This window comes from Quercus suber, unplaced genomic scaffold (assembly GCF_002906115.3).
Source record: "Quercus suber isolate HL8 unplaced genomic scaffold, Cork oak 2.0 scaffold_289, whole genome shotgun sequence".
Lineage (NCBI taxonomy): Eukaryota > Viridiplantae > Streptophyta > Magnoliopsida > Fagales > Fagaceae > Quercus > Quercus suber.
The window spans coordinates 527,881-547,921 of NW_027069745.1; the positions used below are offsets into that span (position 1 = coordinate 527,881).

General features: G+C 39.4%; 1 protein-coding gene and 1 long non-coding RNA gene across 2 annotated transcripts; both read left to right on the forward strand.

Annotated features, from left to right (window-relative positions):
* The first annotated feature begins 9,013 nt into the window (after positions 1 to 9,013).
* Positions 9,014 to 14,463, forward strand: LOC112032841 (uncharacterized). Its single transcript, XR_010632461.1, has 2 exons — positions 9,014 to 9,124; positions 13,999 to 14,463. It is a non-coding gene; the product is annotated as an uncharacterized LOC112032841 (long non-coding RNA).
* Positions 14,464 to 15,432: 969 nt separating this feature from the next.
* On the forward strand, positions 15,433 to 17,692 carry LOC112030020 (septin and tuftelin-interacting protein 1 homolog 1). The gene has a single exon (XM_024062705.2). The coding sequence runs from the start codon at positions 15,448 to 15,450 to the stop codon at positions 17,449 to 17,451; it is 2,004 nt and encodes a 667-aa protein (XP_023918473.2). The 5' UTR covers positions 15,433 to 15,447; the 3' UTR covers positions 17,452 to 17,692.
* Positions 17,693 to 20,041: the final 2,349 nt, after the last annotated feature.

Consider the following 20,041-nt stretch of genomic DNA (forward strand, 5'->3'; position numbering starts at 1 on the left):
TCGTTTCTTCCATACCACCCATTTGATAAGAATAAAACTTTTTAGGCTGTCCTCGGATTACTACGTGTTCTCGGATTGGGCCTTTGGGCCCCGAGCCCATTTCTGAGGATTACTATACCTTTTTACCTAACAGGCCCCACAGCACAAAATTAGATTCTAATTTAAATTCTAATTGAGCTTTCTTTAAGTTTTACCTATTAATATATAGGAAAAAACTTAGATACAGTACCTTAGGTGCTATTCCTTAGGTTCCTCTCTTAAGATTCAGCCATATGGCTACTTAATTAAAAAAAAAAAAAAAACAGTTTCATCCCATGAAAAAAAATCCACATGGTAGAATTTTAAAATGGAAACCTAAGGAACAGCACCTAAGTATTGTACCTAAGTCTTGCTCTAATATATATATATATAGATTCTATGAGGGATCACCTTTTTAATAAATAAAAAATAAAGAGGTTTCATTGGATTTGTTCAATTTAAAATATAAACAGGTAATTGGAATTAGAGATTGAAGCTTGGAAAGGTTGATGGAGATAAATTGTGGGGGTGCCAAATTATTAGTAAAAAAAAGTTCATTCCTAACCAAATTTTTATGGGTGAGGAATTGTTGTTGATTTTTGTACTGTACCACAATTTGACAAATTTTGTATCCATGACCAAACTATTCCACAATTTTTTGTTACGACTCTGACGTGGCAAATTATAAGTGGTTGTCAATTATTTACACATAAACTCTCTATTTTTTCTTCATTGCTCTCACTCTATCATATCACAGTTGTGGCAAAGAAGTTGTGTAATAGTTTGTGGTACTAGATTTTTCTTTTTTCTTAAATTACATCTTATTTCTACTTATACTAATTGTGGGGCCTATGGGCCTGGTAACCTCGGCCCACTTCACATCTGGCCCAGGGCCCATGCCGAGGAAGAAGTATTATACGAAAACGATGTATGAAGGCCCAATCTTTTAGAACCCCCGCCGAGGATATCCCTGTCCTCGGCAAACCGAGACTAACCCCAAGTGGTGGGGGGGGAGACGAGTTTAGGAGAGGTTGTCACCTCCACAATAAATGCGCTCACCTAATCCCTGGTCACATTAATGAAGATGTGACTCCTGGACTGGATAACCTTGGTCACTGTAAATCACTTGAGTACTGATAGTACAGCTGATGGGATGGACGGTCAGAAGGAAGGCGCATGGATAACCAACAGATGGAAGAAAGAGAAGAAGGAGAGGGGGCTATATAAGAAGAACCCAACAGAACAAAAAGAGGGGGAGGAAAAAATGGGGAAAGGAAGGAAGCTCCTTGGATGAGTGCCGAGGAGCAACCTTAAGGAGCTACCTGGATGTCTCGGCCTCCAAAGGGTTAGAATTCCTGTTTTTAGAGTTGTCTGTCTGTTAGGGCCTAATTCTTCACCCCACTCTCTAAAAATGTATTGTTTGGGCTTGTTGGGCTAGATTCCCATCCTTTTTCTAGGTCCAATCCAAATTGAGTCCCTACAATTGGCGCCGTCTGTGGGAAGAATTTGTGTACTAACAGGCGCAACAGACGATCGTTCCTAAATAGCTAGTTTACGGAAGGTTAATAAGGATGCGCCACAAAAAAAAAACAAAAAAAACAATATATAAATAAATAAATAAATAAACTTTTGCAGAAAGGTAGAAGATTCAAAAGAAAATAGATGAAGCATCGCATCATTTTATTAAATGAAAAAGAAATACAAGATACAAACAGAGGCTCAGACAGGCGTGTTTTAAAGCTAAGGCTACAAATAGAGGCCCAGACAGCCCTGACCTAAAGCTAACTAGAGGGAATGGGGCTGAGTTAGGCCTGTTTCAAGGCTACCAACAACTCCTGGGCCGGTGCGGTAGTGCCGGCGACAAGATAGGAGCAGACGCATGGGCGCCTGGCGGCCCCTCCTCATTATGTTCCCTTGATTCTCTCCTAGCCCCACCGCGGTTGGCCGTTGGAGACGGCAACACTCGAGCACCAAACATGACGAAATCTTGCGCGTCTCCTCTGGCAGGAATGCGCCCCATAGAAGAGCGTTATGTACTTCAGGGACCTTCCTCTTTGTTGCCTTGTACGGCACAATCAAGGTGATGCCCAATTTTTGCCACGCCGAAAGTCTGACGTAGATTGTTGCCGCAGCGGCTCTTGGTCGAGGGAGGAGGGCCTTTAGCCTATACACCCTCACTCCCATCCGGGGCTGTCCCATTTCTCCAAACTCTTATCATAAGTCTGACAGGGTTATTGAAGGAGCTTGGAAAGTTGGGAGGACATGTTTCCTGTTTTGTTAGAAGATTCATGAAGTGAAGGAGGACGCCTCCCTCCTGATAGCCTTATACAAGGAGTGGAAGTTGGTGAGAATTGATCTGCACAAAACACGAAGGAAGAATTATCGGCGACATTAATCACGACCAAATTCCAAGGCGCCTATTGACCGTTGGATCTGCATCAATCTTCGAAAATATTAATGAGAGCACGCCTTGTGCATCCAAACGTCAAGCGGGGAATGCGAATAGTCAAGAGATGCCTTGTAACTGAAGAGGGTAGAAACTTGAGTTGAGGGCGGGATTACTGCCACGCGTAAGGTTAGAATTCCAAACTACCCTTGCCCAGGGCATTGAGAGGTCAGGGGTCAAGTCCACAGGGTGGCCCACTTCCGACGAAGCAGAGCATATACCTGGGTACTAGACAGAACCAAGGTCTTGTATGGTCCTCGGACTCAAACCTATGGGGAAACTAGCTACTTACAGAAGAACAGAAGTATTAGACAGAACCAAGGTCTTGCATGGTCCTCGGACCCAAACCTATGGGAAAACTAACCACTCAAATATACCTGGGTACTAGACAGAACCAAGGTCTTGCATGGTCCTCGGACTCAAACCTATGGGGAAATTAGCTACTTACAGAAGAACAGAAGTGTTAGACAGAACCAAGGTCTTGAATGGTCCTCAGACCCAAACCTATGGGAAAACTAACCACTCAAATATACCTGGGTACTAGGCAAAACTAAGGTCTTGCATGGTCCTCGGACTTAAACCTATGGGAAACTAGCTACTTACAGAAGAACAGAAGTGTTAGACAGAACTAAGGTCTTGCATGGTCCTCGAACCTAAACCTATGGGAAAACTAACCACTCAAATATACTTGGGTACTAGGCAGAACCAAGGTCTCGCATGGTCCTCGAACTCAAACCTATGGGAAACTAGCTACTTACAGAAGAACAGAAGTGTTAGACAGAACCAAGGTCTTGCATGGTCCTCGGACTCAAACCTATGGGGAAACTAGCTACTTACAGAAGAACAGAAGTGTTAGACAAAACCAAGGTCTTGCATGGTCCTCGGACTCAAACCTATAGGGAAACTAACTACTTACAGAAGAACAGAAGTGTTAGACAGAACCAAGGTCTTGCATGATCCTCGGCCTCAAACCTATGGGGAAACTAGCTATTTACAGAAGAACAGAGATGTTAGACAGAACCAAGGTCTTGCATGTTCCTCGGATTCAAGCCTATGGGAAAGCTAACTATTTGCGGAAGAACAAAAGCATTAGATAGAACTGAGTGGTAGTACCGTCCTCGGATTCACGCTTCAGGGACAGCTGATTGCCTCACGAGACTAAGTCCAAAACAGAACCAAGATATTGAGCAAATTAGAGTATAACAAGTAAGAGGAAGCATCAATCAAGAAACTAAAAGCAAGCTACTAAATATATATTTCAAATAGAAAATATGTATTCTCGTTACAATGTCGCCAAGCCAAAAAACAAAAATTAAATGAAAAAGAAAACAAATAAGAGTGTCCTACGCCACCCCCAACTCAGTAGGCAGTTTGTCTAGAAGAGCCTGTTGAAACACCTAGGAACCCTGATTCGGAGGGGCTACTTCAGAGGACCCTTCCACGATGGGAGAAATCTGAGGGACAGTAGGGGTGGCTCGGGAGTCAGCAGGATGCCTCACCCCACCTTGGGGCACCTCTTGACCATCGGTTCCGGTCCCCTCCAACGCTCCATGGGGCTCAGCCTCTTCAGAAGGTCTGTCAGCTGAGGATGTGTCCTCGGCAGTCTTGGTCTGACTTTCACTTGCCGCGGGTAATGCAGACTCCTCCTTGGAAGTAATGGAGGTAACCTCGCGAATTGCGGGAGAATAATATATTCTCTCTGCCCTCCTAAGGTCAGACAAGACATCAACTCCCGCTTGGTTGAGGGCTTCATTCCAAGTCTGGGAACAAAAGCACCTGCATACTTCAGGGACCTGTGCCTTGAAGGTAGCTTCAGTCTTAGCGACCCCCTTAGCAAAGGCCTCCTCCTCTGCCTGTTCTAAGGAACGCTCAGCGTGTATCCTTACAAATACAGCCTCGTCTTTAGCCTTTACGGCCTCGTCCCTGGCATACTCGGCAATACCCTTTGCCCCAACCGCCTTGGCCAACTTTTTCTTCAAATCGGCGACGTCCTCTTCGGCAGCCCGCAGCTAGCCCTCGGCATCCTGCAAGCGCTTTTTCTGATCCTCGGCTCGCTTCGTAGCCGCAGCTAGGTCAGAGGCCGCTCTATCTCTGTCCTTTGTCATCTCCTCCGGACTTCCGATCACGTTCTTGAGATCTGCCTCAGATCTCTTAAGGGTACTTGCAGCCTTTAAGAACTTGTCACGCTTCTGCGCCAAAGCGTTACTCTGGCCGTCGACCTCCTTGTCCAACCTGAAAATAGCCTGGATGGCCTGCCAACCGTAGCAAATACGTTGTAAAGAAGAAGGGTGATGCTAGGCATTAAAATTCAAACAGAATAAACAAGTATCAGAGGTTTTACCATGCCCAGGTATCTCTTGAGGTTGTAGGCAACTTCTGGCCCATCCATGCTCCCCAGTTCAGCCATGTCGACGGGGAGAAGGAGGGATCTCTCTAGTGCATTGGCTACGTGGGCCCCCTCACTTCCTCGGGATTCCTGGATCGTAGCGTCATCCATCAAAGGTTTTCCATGGAGCATGGCAGCAGGCAGCCAGGCCTGGGGCTCGGACTGTTGAGCGATCTCTTTTCCTTTGTGCTGGCTACCAATTTTCAGTTGTTTAGGAGGTCGGCGTGCCTCACCTTCCCCTGGGGAAGAATGGGATCTGCCCCCATCCACGGGCTCCTTACCGTTAAAGGATCTCTTCCTCTTCGGGTCGGAGGATTTAGGCTGAGAGTCTGAAATTGGAGGGACAGAGGACGACCTAGTCTGTGCAGGTGAGGGCTTAAATCTTGGGAGAGGGGGCTTGGGCTGTAGCTCTTTTGGTACACTCTTCTCAGACTTGCCCTCAAGCAGATCAAGAAGACTGGTTTGAGGCTATCTTTTAAGACCCATCTCTGTTTGGCCAATAACCCTCGGGGGCTGAAGATCGGTTTCGAACAAGTGGGGGTCCCCTAGATCACCGAGAGGATCCTCGGGTTGTTCAACTTGGTCAAACACACTGAATTCGTCCTCAGACGAACTTATTTCAACCACTTAGTCGCCTTTCTCCGAGCTCCCTTCCTTGGTCTCTGCCGCTTTATGGGAAGAGGAAGAACCTGCCAATGGAATGCCTTCCGGAATGGGGGATCTTTCGGGAAATGCAAAACCGTCCTCTACCACAGTGATTTGCCTGAACCGAGAATCACGAGCCCTGATAACATACTTTGGGACTGGGAACAACTTCTGGGTTGGATCGCATCCGAGGATCTTGTGGGCGGCCCTAACTTGGTTGTCAGCCTCATTCAGAAAAAGTTCCGCCCTAAGAACGGTTTCCAAGTCCTCCTTGTTGACCAGATGAAAATGACGCGCAAAGGCCTGCGGATCTGCGGAAGGAGAAACAAAACTCCTATGATCAATCAACCAAAGCAGATAGACAACAAAGAAAAAATACAAGAATCTAGGCCACCTCCTACTTCAGGTACCCTACTTGGCTCTCCCTCTACTGTGTGGCAGTAGAGACCATCGTGCCATTCCCCTGATACAATGAGGAAATCTTGAGTCAAACCCTTACTAGAATCGGGGAAGCACTGGATGAGCCGAACCCTATCGTCCCTCGTCTTCATGTAATATGATTTCCCCTTCAGGTGCTGAAGATTGTAGCACCAATTCACATCATGATGGGTTAACCTCAACCCCATCTTCTCATTCAAGGCGTCTACGCACCCTAATATCCTAAACACATTAACGGCACACTGGGTAGGGGTCAGCCGAAAATGCGTGAGGTAATCTCTCATCACTGATCTCATAGGGATTCTCATGCCTCCCTCTACGAAAGCTACTATGGGAATCACAACTTTGCCCTCGTTCCTTTTAGCGTATCACTCCCCCTCCTCACAATACCTCAAGCCCACATTACGGGGTATCCCATAATCGGCAACAAATTTCTCCATCATCTCTTCAGATTCAACTAACTTCTTAAATTTCCCCATCCCTAGCAACGACTAAAGGACTCGAAAGAGGGAAAGAGAAAGAAGAATCATAGAAAACTTTTTGCTAGCGGGGGGGAGAAGACTTACAAAAATAGGGAGATTCTCCTCGGACAGGCTTTCGACGCTAGAAAAGGGCGCTGGACGGTGTGGAAATTGAACCAAATTCACAGTACGTGCATCGAAGTTAGTGAATACGCAAATAAGAATGACAAACGGGTCAAACAAGTATTTATACCTCCAATTTAAGTTAACCAACTGTAACTTCCCGCCCATAAAAGCAGGAAATCCCTACCGAGTGATTATCATCACACCGTAGGAAGTGGGAAATGTGCAGCCGCTAGAATTTAATGCGAGGGCACATTGGGCCTCGAAACGCCAGAAACGAACATCAGGTAGGCGAAAAGGCTCCAACACTGACGTGGGCTGAGGTTGGGTGAATCATATGGAGGGCCCAGGGATATCGAAACCCTCCTCCCCGTCCGCAGGTACGGACAGCAGGATTTTGAGGGGCTATTGTGGGGCCTATGGGCCTGGTAACCTCGGCCCACTTCACATCTGACCTAAGGCCCATGCCGAGGAAGAAGTATTGTACGAAGACGATGTATGAAGGCCCAAGCTCTTAGAACCCCCACCGAGGATATCCCTGTCCTCGGCAGACCGAGACTAACTCCAAGTGGTGGGGGGGAGACGAGTTTAGGAGAGGTTGTCACCTCCACAATAAATGCGCTCACCTAACCCCTGGTCACATTAATGGAGATGTGACTCCTGGACTGGATAACCTTGGTCACTGTAAATCACTTGAGTACTGATAGTACAGCTGATGGGATGGACGGTTAGAAGGAAAGCGCATGGATGACCAACAGATGGAAGAAAGAGAAGAAGGAGAGGGGGCTATATAAGAAGAACCCAACAGAACAAAAAAAGGGAGAGGAAAAAATGGGGAAAGGAAGGAAGCTCCTCGGATGAGTGCCGAGGAGCAACCTTAAGGAGCTGCCTGGATGCCTCGGCCTCCAAAGGGTTGGAATTCCTGTTTTTAGAGTTGCCTGTCTGTTAGGACCTAATTCTTCATCCCACTCTCTAAAAATGTATTGTTTGGGCTTGTTGGGTTAGATTCCCATTCTTTTTCTAGGTCCAATCCAAATTGAGTCCCTACAAAAATGATTCCATTTTTATTGTTTAAAATCATGAAGTGAAGGGCAAATGAGTATTTCACGCTCCTCATAAGTTTCTAATACACAGACGACGTCGTATCTTCCTTTTTATGGCTCTCTCAGTCTCTCTCTTTCACGCTCAATCTCTCTCTCTCATTGGAATCTGACAAATAGCGCTTCAAACTTCGAAGGAGAATTGAAAAAGCTCAAGCTTGATTTCTCTCATTTTCTACACAATCTTTCGAATTAACAATTAAAATGGGTCTAGTTGAGTAAATCTTTGAAATATATTTGTTCTCTTCAGCGAAATTGCTTTGGGCATATTTGTTTTGTCTTTGAAAATTCCTGGTTATGTATTGTACAAGGTATGCTTTAAACATTATATCCTTAATACTTGTGTGGTCTTGTTTAATGGTGACGTTGTGGGTGCCAATGTTTTCAGTTATAATAGTTTTGTTGATTATTGCCATACAAAATATGGTTCATTTTGAAATACGTACTTCATTTTTAAACTATTTGAGAACATAATGCTACTGAAGGAAACAAAGTTGGCACTGTGACAAGTATTTCTTGCACATTTGTATCATAAAGTATTGTACTACGGTGCGCATGTAACTTGCTAAAACCTCATGTCATGGTGTTTCTAACAGAAAGTCTAAGGTTTTTTTTTTTTTTTTCTTTGAGAAAAAAAAAAAGCCTAAGCTTAAATCCACCTTTCACATTGTAAGTTTGTAACCATTACAAAATAAATAAATAAAAATAAAAATAATAAAAATAAAATAAAATAAAAAAGATCACTACACCAAAAGAAAAAGGGTCTCATGGCCACAGCCTTGACAAAGCAAGCCGAATCCCCAAAGGCCCAAATAATTGACAACGATAAAGTATATAAACAAAATCTGGAAGCCCAACTCGTTCAAGGTCTCTACCGCTCAGGCCCAAGATGGCTCTCAAACTCAGTGGCTGGAGAGCTCTGGATTCACCGCCACTCCCAATCACACCAAAATCCTCATCATCATCATCCAGGTAATCACTTTTCCAATTCCTTCTTCGCACTAAAATCTCTTTCATTTTCCCCAAACACTTTGCCATGATTTCATCATAATGTATACTTTATTTATATTTAGAATTCCCCAATTCATTTTAATTAAAACAATATTGTCTATCTTTTAATTAAAGACTATGGCCCTGGCCCTTAATGAGAAAGTGTTTTTTCTAGGAAAGACTACAAAGACACTGGAAATTGACCAATAAAAATTGATGTGGCAGCTTTTTTTTTTTTTTTTTTGGAAAAAAAAAAAAATCACTACACCAAAAGAAAAAGGGTCTCATGGCCACAGCCCATGGGCCTTTAGGCCCTTGACAAAGCAAGCCGAATCCCCAAAGGCCCAAATAATTGACAACGATAAAGTATATAAACAAAATCTGGAAGCCCAACTCGTTCAAGGTCTCTACCGCTCAGGTGCAAGATGGCTCTCAAACTCAGTGGCTGGAGAGCTCTGGAGTCACCGCCACTCCCAATCACACCAAAATCCTCATCATCATCATCATCATCATCCAGGTAATCACTTTTCCAATTCCTTCTTCGCACTAAAATCTCTTTCATTTTCCCCAAACACTTAGCCATGATTTCATCATAATGTATACTTTATTTATATTTAGAATTCCCCAATTCATTTTAATTAAAACAATATTGTCAATCTTTTAATTAAAGACTATGGCCCTGGCCCTTAATGAGAAAGTGTTTTTCCTAGGAAAGACTACAAAGACACTCGAAATTGACCAATAAAAATTGATATGTGGCAGCCAGCAAAATTTTTTTTTTTTCAAATACTTTTTCAATTAGTAAGTAAAAGCTAGATTAAATGTTTAATGTTGGATACGGTATTAGAGAGTATTATCCTATTCCATGAAATGAATGTTGAATTCTTCGTACAGTTATTGTTTGTCAAGATTCTAAGGTCCCATGATTTTTAATTTTCTTGAACGATACTTTCTTGGAAAAACTAGATGGAGAAAAATGTTATTGAGTGTATTCAATGTGTAGTGTGGAATTCCATCAAAAAGAAAAAGTTCGGTGTAGAAAATTAGGTACTATAAGAAAAAATTTTGTGGAAAACATTTTGTGGAATTCCATCATAAAGAAAAGTTTGGTGTGGAAAATTAGGTAATTTAAGAAAAAAATTTCTAAATTGAAAAGTTTTGCCCAGCGTAAAGGAGACTCCAAATACTTCAGAAAAGAAAAACAAAATCTCCAAACTCTCTTTTAAGACTTTAGAAGTTCAAAGTCTTTGGATTATAAATTTGTAATTTAAAAAAAAAAAAAAGGTATATAAATAGACTTATCATTATTTGAACAATCATGAGTTTAGAATTATCATTTTGTATTTTGATTTTGATCACAATGGTGGCAGCATAGCAACCTTCTTATGGTTAGGACTTTGTTGGCATTTGATCTAACTTGGGTTTTGAAAAAGAAGTCAAAGTTTTGTTTATTTTTCTTTGAATTTTGTGAGTCTTTTAACAAAATATTATTAAAATTTGAGTTTATGGTATTTGTAAAAAAAAAAAAAATTATATATATATATATATATTTAAGCGATTGAGAAGATGGGGAGATTTCGGTACCTTAAGTGCTAAGTTTCACAGAAATTTGGCATTGATAATGCCGAATTAGGGGAAAGAGAAGAGAGAGACTCCGACAACCAATTTGGTACTCCATTTCAAATTACTATAACAACTAACCATCTTTTTTACACACTCACACAAAACATTGAAACTTCCACCAACAATACTCAAATAAGCAATATTACCATATATAAACTATATGAACAATACAAAACCAGAACTCAAGAGCTTTTGGAACCGAACTGACTCACTTTAGGTGGATAAAAAAAAACTAGTATTCTTCTTATTTTATAAAGCGTACTATATATATATATATATATATTAATAAGAATATCATAATTTTATTAAGAAGAAGATAAAAGCATTACATCTTGAGTCAAAATTGACTCAATCATAATAGGATTTTACTAGTCTCACCACATGCACTTTGCACGTGCAATGAAGTGTTTTTTTTTTTTTTTTAAATGTTGGATAATTTTTTTGTGAAATCATAGATTAGTAGGAGAGTATCCTGTTTTGTAGGCATTTTAAGTAAAGTTGGAGATATATTTTTACCGGGTTGAACTTAAGTTTTTTTATTGTTAAACATTTGATTGATGACATATTTATTAAACTTTAATTTTATTGAAAATTTTGCAGGTATGGAAAAAAAAAATGTAATCTAATGGTGGATTTGTCAAAATTTACATTAATTCAAAGATATTGAGTGAAATTATAGTCTTAGGTTATAACTAAGACTACAATTATTCAATTTCTTAAACATTTCCTCACTCTAGAGCTAAACACTTTGCCATTATTTCACCATAATGTATACTTTATTTATATTTAGAATTCCCCAATTCATTTTAAATTAAAACAATATTCTCAATCTATTAATTAAAGTCTATGGCCCTAGCCCTGGAATGAGAAAGTGTTTTTTCTAAAAAATACTGAAATACTACAGATAAAGGCCCCACAAAATGGAGGGAGGGTCCTAATTGCAAGACTTCAGTCAATGCTTGAAGCATAGACCACGGAATGCGGACAGTGTAGAATTTGAAGTGTAAAACAAAACAAAACAAAATCAAACGGGGTGCTCCTATAAATTACCCTTTTTCACAATTAACCCTTACTTCTCATAATCTGATAATGGAGGGTTCCTTAGGATTCCTATTCCTCACTTTTCTAATTATTCCTCTTCCTCATTTCTTCATTTTTTGCACTGGACACTCTCACTCTCCCTCTCAGCTTCGTTGCATCGATACCGAGCGACGCGCCCTTCTCAAGTTCAAGAAAGACCTTATTGATCCTTCAAACCGGCTCTCCTCTTGGACTGTTGATGGGGATTGCTGTCACTGGGTTGGTGTTGTCTGCCACAACCTCACTGCTCACGTCCATCAACTCAATCTTTCAACCATTTATCCGAGTGATTCTGCAACTGAAGAACAATACGAAGCGTATTGGCGGTCAGTGTTTGGTGGTAAGCTAAATCCTTCTCTGCTTGATTTGAAGCATTTGAATTACATTGACCTCAGCTTCAATAATTTCCCTGCTTCTCCTATCCCCTCATTTCTCGGTTCAATGAAGAGTTTAACATCTCTTAATCTCTCTCATGCTGGATTTGTGGGAGTAATACCTTATCAACTTGGAAACCTCTCCAATTTGCTCTATCTCAATCTCAAAAGTTCTAGTTTTCATTTTCACGGTTTATATGTGAATAACCTTCAATGGCTTTCTGGTCTTCCTTTGCTACAACATCTCGATATGAGTGGTGTAAATCTTAGCAAAGACTCTGATTGGCTACAACTCACAAGCACACTCCCTTCCTTGTTTGAGTTGCACTTGTCACGTTGCCAACTTCCTTTCATTCCACTGACACCTACTGTTAACTTTTCATCTCTCCTTACCCTTGATCTTTCAGGAAACTATTTTGAAAATACTTTGAGCCCATCATGGATCTTTGGTCTTCGTAATCTTGTTTCTCTTGATCTATCTCACTATTACTTTCAAGGTCCAATCCCTATTGGTCTCCACAACATGACTTCTCTTAGGCACCTATATCTATCGGGAAACAATTTCAACTCTTCAATTCCCAATTGGTTGTATAGTTTTAGTCGTCTTGAGTTTCTCAACCTTCGCTACAATAATTTGCAGGGTACAATCTCCAATGCCATTGGAAACCTAACATCAGTCATTAGTATTGACTTGTCATTCAATGAACTTGGAGGAAAGTTGCCAAGATCGTTGGGTAATCTCTGTAACTTAAGGGAAATCAGATTATCATCCAACAAATGGAGTCAAGAGATATCTGAAATCTTAGAAAGTTTATCAGGGTGTCTTTCAGATAGACTAGAGATCTTAGACTTAAGTTATTCTCAACTTCATGGTCATTTGACGGATGAACTTGGTCTATTCAAAAATCTAGTCAAACTTCATTTTTCAAGGAATTCAATTTCAGGTCCAATTCCAATGTCTTTAGGAAATCTTTCATCTCTAACAATCCTGCATCTTTCACATAATCAATTTAGTGGAACTCTCCCTCAAAATTTTGGGCAACTTTCCAAACTAAAGGCTTTATATATTGAATCAAATATGTTGGAAGGTGTTGTGTCCAAATCTCATTTTTCCAATTTAACAAGATTGAAAAAATTTTATGCATTTGGAAATCGACTGACTTTAAATGTAAGTCACGATTGGATTCCTCCTTTTCAACTGGGGTATTTAAGCTTGCGGTCATGGAATTTGGGGCCAAATTTTCCCACATGGCTTTGTTCACAAAGACATCTTCAGAATTTGGACATATCCAATACAAGGATTTCTGGTGTTGTTCCTCCTTCATTTTGGAACTTGTCTTCTCAGTTCCAATTTCTAAATCTCTCCCACAATCTAATCCATGGAGAAATTCCGAACAGTCCTATAATTGTTTCTACTTCTGTGATTGATTTGCGTTCAAACTATTTCAACGGCTCGTTACCTTATATATCCTCTAGTGTGATTGCGCTAGATCTTTCTAACAATTCATTCTCTGGATCTATTTCTCACTTTTTGTGTTACAAAATGAATGAGCCCAAAAACATGGAACTTCTCAATCTTGGAAAAAATCTTTTATCTGGAAAAATACATGATTGTTGGACGATGTGGCACAAATTGGAGATCCTAAATTTAGGAAACAACAATTTCACCGACAACATTCCAGCATCCATTGGATCATTGACTCTTCTCAAGTCTTTGCACCTACACAACAACAAACTCTCAAACAAATTGCCATCATCTTTGAAAAATTGTAAAAAGTTGGTTATTATTGATCTCAGTGAAAACAAGCTTGTTGGATCCATCCCTTCACGGATAGGACATAGGCTTTTGAGCTTGATGACTCTCAACCTTCGCTCAAATAATTTTCATGGTCACATTCCAGAAGAACTTTGTGCTCTAACTTCACTTCAAATCTTGGACCTTTCCCATAATAAACTATTTGGAAGCATACCAAGATGTGTTAAAAAATTTAGTGCCATGGCCACAAAAAGTATTTCATATCTCAACATGGATTTTTACCCTGGACTGATTCTTATGGTGAATCTTTCCCTCTTGAAAGTGCATTGCTTGTGATAAAGGGAAAATTTCTTGAGTATAGCACCATTCTCCAACTGGTAAAAAGTATAGACTTTTCCAAGAATAGTTTATCAGGAGAGATTCCCGAAGAAGTGACCAATCTCCAAGAATTACAATCATTGAATTTGTCATATAATCTCTTGATTGGAAGTATTCCTGTGAATATAGGTACTATGGGTTCATTGGAATGTATTGATTTCTCTATGAACCAACTTTCAGGTCAAATTCCCTCAAGCATGTCTAGTTTGACATTTTTAAATCATTTGAACTTGTCAAACAACAATTTGATTGGGAAAATCCCTTTAAGCACCCAGCTACAAAGTTTTGAGGCATCTAGTTTCATTGGAAACAAACTCTGTAGACCACCACTTACTGATAATTGTACCATAAATGGTGTAAAACCCAACAATGAAAACATAGGGAATAAAGGTACTCTTGGACTCGAAGTGGATTGGTTTTATGTAAGCATGGCACTTGGCTTTGCGGTTGGGTTTTTGGGTGTATGTTGTACTTTACTATTGAACAAGCAACGGAGAATTATCTACTTTCGATTGCTAGATCACATGGGGAATAGGCTTAGGGGTGTTGTTTTATTGTAATGTAATTAAATTGTCTAAGATTCTTAATATTTAGTTCAAATGTCATGTAATAATGTTAATTGATATTTTGTTGATTTCTATGTAATATTTGTGTTGCTTACTACTTATATTATTATTTCAACACATAACATGTATGTGTTGAAATAAAATCTGCTTAATCATCTAAAAAATAAAGGTACATTAAAAAGGGAGGGATTTTATTATTCAAATGGAAAATGCGATGTTACCTCTTACCTGATTCTCTAGTTTGTACCGTGTAGATGAGAAGTAGTTAGCAATGTAGTTCTTGCTATGGGACTACTAGCAATGATGCGAAGTTGGTGTTTACTTGCCCTCAACAATCTAGACCTAGGTTTAGAAGTTTTGAAAGCACAAAAAAAAAAAAAAAAAAAAAAAAAAAAGAAGAAGAAGAAAAGAAAAAAGATCTCCCATTTTCCTAACAAATTGCAACTTGGGATGAAGTATATGTATTAATGGGCTCGGCTAAAAGGGCCAACTGTGGGCTTTGCCGAAATAGTATAATGATAGGAGATACGAGATTTTTTTTTTGGCCTTTATTAGAACGATTGTTTTTCTTATGACCCAATTATAATATTTAGTAACCGTTACGGAATAGGATAGGAGGAAGTGTAATAGGGTATGTTTGGTATTTATAACTGAAAACTTTTTTTTTTTTTTTCTTTTCTTGTTGAAAGTGTTATAAATAAATAAAAGTAAAAATTAATTAAAATAGTACCATATAACTTATGGATAATACTAAAAAATACAATAGAGTCTAATAACAAAAATAAACTAAATAGTAAAATGAGTAAAACTCACATTTAATCCGCGTTTGACGTCTGATTTTTTTTTACCTGAATCTGTACCGTTCATGGGCATGACCAATTCATTAAGCAAATAAACAGTATTTTGTGAGTTTGAACAATAATATAAAATTATTTTATTATTATTATTATTAGTTTTCAGTAAAATAAGCTAACCGACTATAAATTAACCGACTTTCCGACTTTCCCTTCTATAAATTAATAGCTTTAGATTTTGTTGTATTGTTGTATTCAGTGTTTGTAAGATGGAGTTGATAGAGAAGTTCGCCCAATGGATCGACGACTACGACGACGATTACTCCTTTGGAGTATCCAAAAGGTGTCGCTTAGATGGAGATATTTACAAAAAAGCCAAACCGATGAACTTCATCTCCACCGGAACCCAGAAAATCGATAACAATGGCGGCTTTGCTGGTCTTGGATTTACTGAGGAGGAGGAGGAGGATTTTTTGCCAACGGCGTTTGGGAAGATGATTAAAGAGGGAGCCTTGAAGAGGATGAGAGAGAAGGAAAAGTCTAAGGGTAAGAGAACTAGAGACGACGGAGGTGGTTTTGGTTTTGCAAGTGTTGGTGGTGAGTTTGAGAAGCACACCAAAGGGATTGGTATGAAACTGTTGCAAAAAATGGGGTACAAAGGCGGTGGCCTTGGGAAGAATGCACAGGGGATTGTCACTCCGATCGAGCCCAAACTGCGCCCCAAGAACATGGGTATGGGCTTTAACGATTTCAACGAGACAGAAGATAAGAAGAAGAAGAAGAAGAAGGGTTTGATGGGCAGTGAGTGTGTGGGTGTAGAGAGAGTGAAGGAGAAGCGGTTGTGGTCGACGAAGAAGAAGAAGGTGGAGGATGAAGAGGAGAAGTTTGTTACCGAGGCTGAGCGGCAGTTGTATAGTATGGTAGAGATATTGAATGTGTTGGATCAATTGGAGGAAGACAATTCCACAGGTGAGTTGACATTGGATTCACTTGCCGAGCTATTCATTCAGTTGAAGAGTAGATTTGCCGAGGATTATAAGCTCTGTAACTTGTCTGTCATTGCCTGCTCATATGCTCTGCCTTTGTTTATTAGAGTTTTCCAGGGATGGGACCCTCTTCAAAATCCCTTTCACGGCTTTGAGATTGTGTCTCTGTGGAAGAGTCTACTTCTGAGTGATCAAGAGTTTACTGCTACACCTTATTCCCAGTTGATATCCCAAGTTCTTTTACCAGCTGTTAGACTTTCTGTCAACAATACTTGGCAGGCTAGGGAACCTGAACCAATGCTACGGTTCCTGGATTCTTGGCAAAAGTTGTTACTCCCTTCCGTCCTCCACTACATACTGGATTACATTGTCATGCCAAAGTTAAATAGTGCAGTTGGCTGTTGGGAACCTTTACGCGAAACTGTTCCAATCCACCTTTGGGTGCACCCGTGGTTACAGTATTTGGGACACAAATTGGAAGGTATATTCGAGACTATACGTTTCAAGTTGAGTCAAGTTCTTGTTGCTTGGCACCCAAGTGACGCGTCTGCCTATACTATTTTGTCTCCTTGGAAGGCCGTGTTTGATTCAGCGAGTTGGGAAGACCTTATGAGCAGATTTATCGTTCCAAAGTTGCAGCTTATTCTGCAGGAGTTCCAACTAAACCCTGCAAATCAGAAGCTTGATGAGTTTCATTGGGTTATGAAGTGGGCCTCTGATATTCCAAGCCATCTTATGGTTGTTATGATGGTGAGGTTCTTTTTTTCCAAGTGGCAACAGGTTTTGTATCATTGGTTACAAGCAAGCCCAGACTTTGCGGAGATAACAAATTGGTATTTGGGATGGAAGGAGCTTCTTCCGAAGGAGCTTCTTGCAAACGAAAGTATCCGGTATCAGCTTAATCGTGGTCTTGAGATGATGAACCAGGCTGTTGAAGGTTTGGAGGTGGTCCAACCTGGTTTGGAAGAGAACATTGGCTATTTTAGGGTACCTGAGCAAAGGCAATTTGAGGCTCAGCAGAAAGCAGTAATACAACAAGCTGCCGTGAGTTTTAGCATGGATGATATGAGTGTTAAGGAAGTTATTGAAGCCCATGCCCAACAACACGGCTTACTATTCAACCCTAAACCAGGCCGGAGGCATGATGGTCACCAGATCTATGCCTTTGGTAATTTGAGTGTGATAATTGATGCTCTAAATCAAAAGGTGTATGCTCAAACTGAGGAAGGGTGGTCCCTTGTATCCCTTCAAGACGTAGTGGACAAGCACCATAGTTCTCTTTCCTAGGGACGTTGAGCTCTGTGCTGAGATGGAGGAGTGATATGATTTTTAGACCATATTCATTAGGCATAGGTTTACAGGTTAGCTCGACCTAATTGTTTCAGCTTGTCATGGCTGGGATTTTTGTTGGAAGAATGGATATTGAGAATTTTAATTGTCATTGACATTAACATAGTTTTCCAATTTGATTTTCTTTTGTATCAACATTTTCTCAATATTTGAGCCACATATGAGTAACATTTTGTCTGCTTCTGCTTTATCAAAAAAATTAAAATGATATTTACAATAATCTTGCTTCAAACTAGTGGTTCCATATATGGTATATGATGTTTAGAATAAGTTGGATAAACACAATGAGTTTTATTTTCCCCTACGGTTCCGCCTCCTTGAAGTAGTACATTGTGTAATATGATAGATATGAAAGGTATTGATATGCTATTTCTCTTCTGGCCACTATTGTTGTTGAATTGAATATTGGCACTCATATTGCCTTAAATAATTTGGTTGTCATTGGTCATTTCCCATTAGTTTGTTGTATTTCTTTACTATTGATTCAAATGGCAAGCAGCCTTCTATATATTGTCATTTGTCAACATTATGTAGAGGGAAACCCCTGGATTATGCATTAAAGCAGACAAAAAACACAAGTTTTTTATGTGCATTTGAAGTGTCTAGAATGTAGAGAATGGTGAAGTTTCAACAGATGGGTGAAGTTTCAATAGATGGTTGAAGTGCTACCCAGCATTAACAGAAGAATATGAAGCTGGAAGAATTTATATTATAGTTATCTAGCTAGGTAAGAGGAAAATTAAAATATAAGTGAAAATAATATCAAATTAATGAAAAATTTGTGATAATACTAATACTAATAATAATAACAAACTACCTGCACAGGAAAAACTTGCCTAAGGAAGGTGTTATTAAAGGTTGTCTTCTGTTATTCTGTCTGAAGTAGCAGACACCAATATTTTCAGTAAATGTTCCTACCATCTCTAGATGATGTCCTTAATGGCTGTCTTAATCATGAACTTGTAACAAAAAGTCAAATATGATCAGTTTGATTGATTTCTTGATGGGCTTGTTGAGTTTGCTTTAACTTTCTCAATTTTGTCATCTCTTATATAAAGTTCAAGCAGTGAAATTAGAATAATGAGTTTCCCCCTGAGAACCCTCTTGTGTGGTAAATTGATCTCTTTATGAACTTTGTACATTGGTTCATGAAACTGTAACCTGAGTATATATGATTGTAAAATGAATGTAAACAGCTATTTTCAGTACTCTACCACTCATAGCAAGTACTTTTCTAGACTCTAGTCTCATATTTTTTATGTGATTTCTCTTGATATCCTTCTGCACGTTCTTTTTGAATTAGTAATCCTTTTAAGCTTTGCACAATATTACCTTTGTTGAGTTTTGGTATATTTTGTTCTGTCATTTTAATAATAAAACTATAAAAGCAATGGTGAATTTGATGTTTGGTCTTACCATGAAGCATTAAGAGGTTTGGTGCCTTTGGCCGGAAAGAAATGCTAGAAAATTTGAGTGGTTTGAATGGACTATTTTAGACATGAAATTGCAGTTTTTCAGAATCTTGTTTGAATGGATGACAGCATCAGGATTCTTTTATTTTTAAACTTATTAGCTTTTATTGGTCAGTGTAATGTTAGAGCTTAGTTGTGATGTGCATCTAGTATTTGTTCTCTGTACTTGGTGCATTCCATTATTTTCTGATAAAATTGATTGTTTGTCAAAATGAGGCATTAAGAGGTTCAATGGGGTGGTTTTTCCATGGAAAAGTGTATGGCGTACTAAGGCTCCAAAAACATGGCTTTCTTTGTGTGGACTGCAGCATGAGGAAAAATTCCTACATTACAATTCTTTAAGGAAAGGAATAATACTGGTTTAAGTGGAGCTGCATCTACAAATGCGGTGGTGAAACAGTGGACCCCTTTATTAGTGCACTATGCTATTGCCCCAGTATCTTTGATGTTTGGGGAACATTAGGTGATCTCAGGGGAAGTAATGGATATAGTTTTTGAGTGGAAGAACTGGTTTGGAAAACATGGCAGCCCCCTTGCCTAGAATATAGCTAATCTATGTTTTATGTGGGCAATATGGGGAGCGAGAGGAGCAACCACACTTTAAATGGTGCAGAGAATTTAGTTATTGAGAAGAAATCTTCATTCTTGTCATCTTTGTTTGAGTGGTCCTGTAACCTTCAAACTAGTAATATGCATTTAGCGTTAGATTTAATTGATTCTCTTTGTTTTAGATTGCAATTTTTCCTCTGTAATTCTTTGGGAGAGTCTTTTGCATGCATCCTAAGTATTTAAAGCTGTTCCTCTTTTCTTTTTCTTTTTTTATTTTAATTTTAATTTTAATTTTTTTTATTTTTTATTATTACTAGTTTATGACAAGTGATTAATTACCTGAAAGAGATAAAGAAGATTACTAGTTAATGACAACTTATTTTGTTGAAAACTGAAAACATGGCAGCAAAATAATTGTTAAATGTGTAAATAGTATAGTGGGACCTATTTTTAATGAAAAAATTACTGAAAAGTGAGGTTTGTGGGTCCTATGAACAGTTTACGGG

Excerpts from the sequence above, each read along its gene's own strand:
- LOC112030020 (XM_024062705.2), top strand. The coding sequence starts at position 15,448 with ATGGAGTTGATAGAGAAGTTCGCCCAATGGATCGACGACTACGACGAC.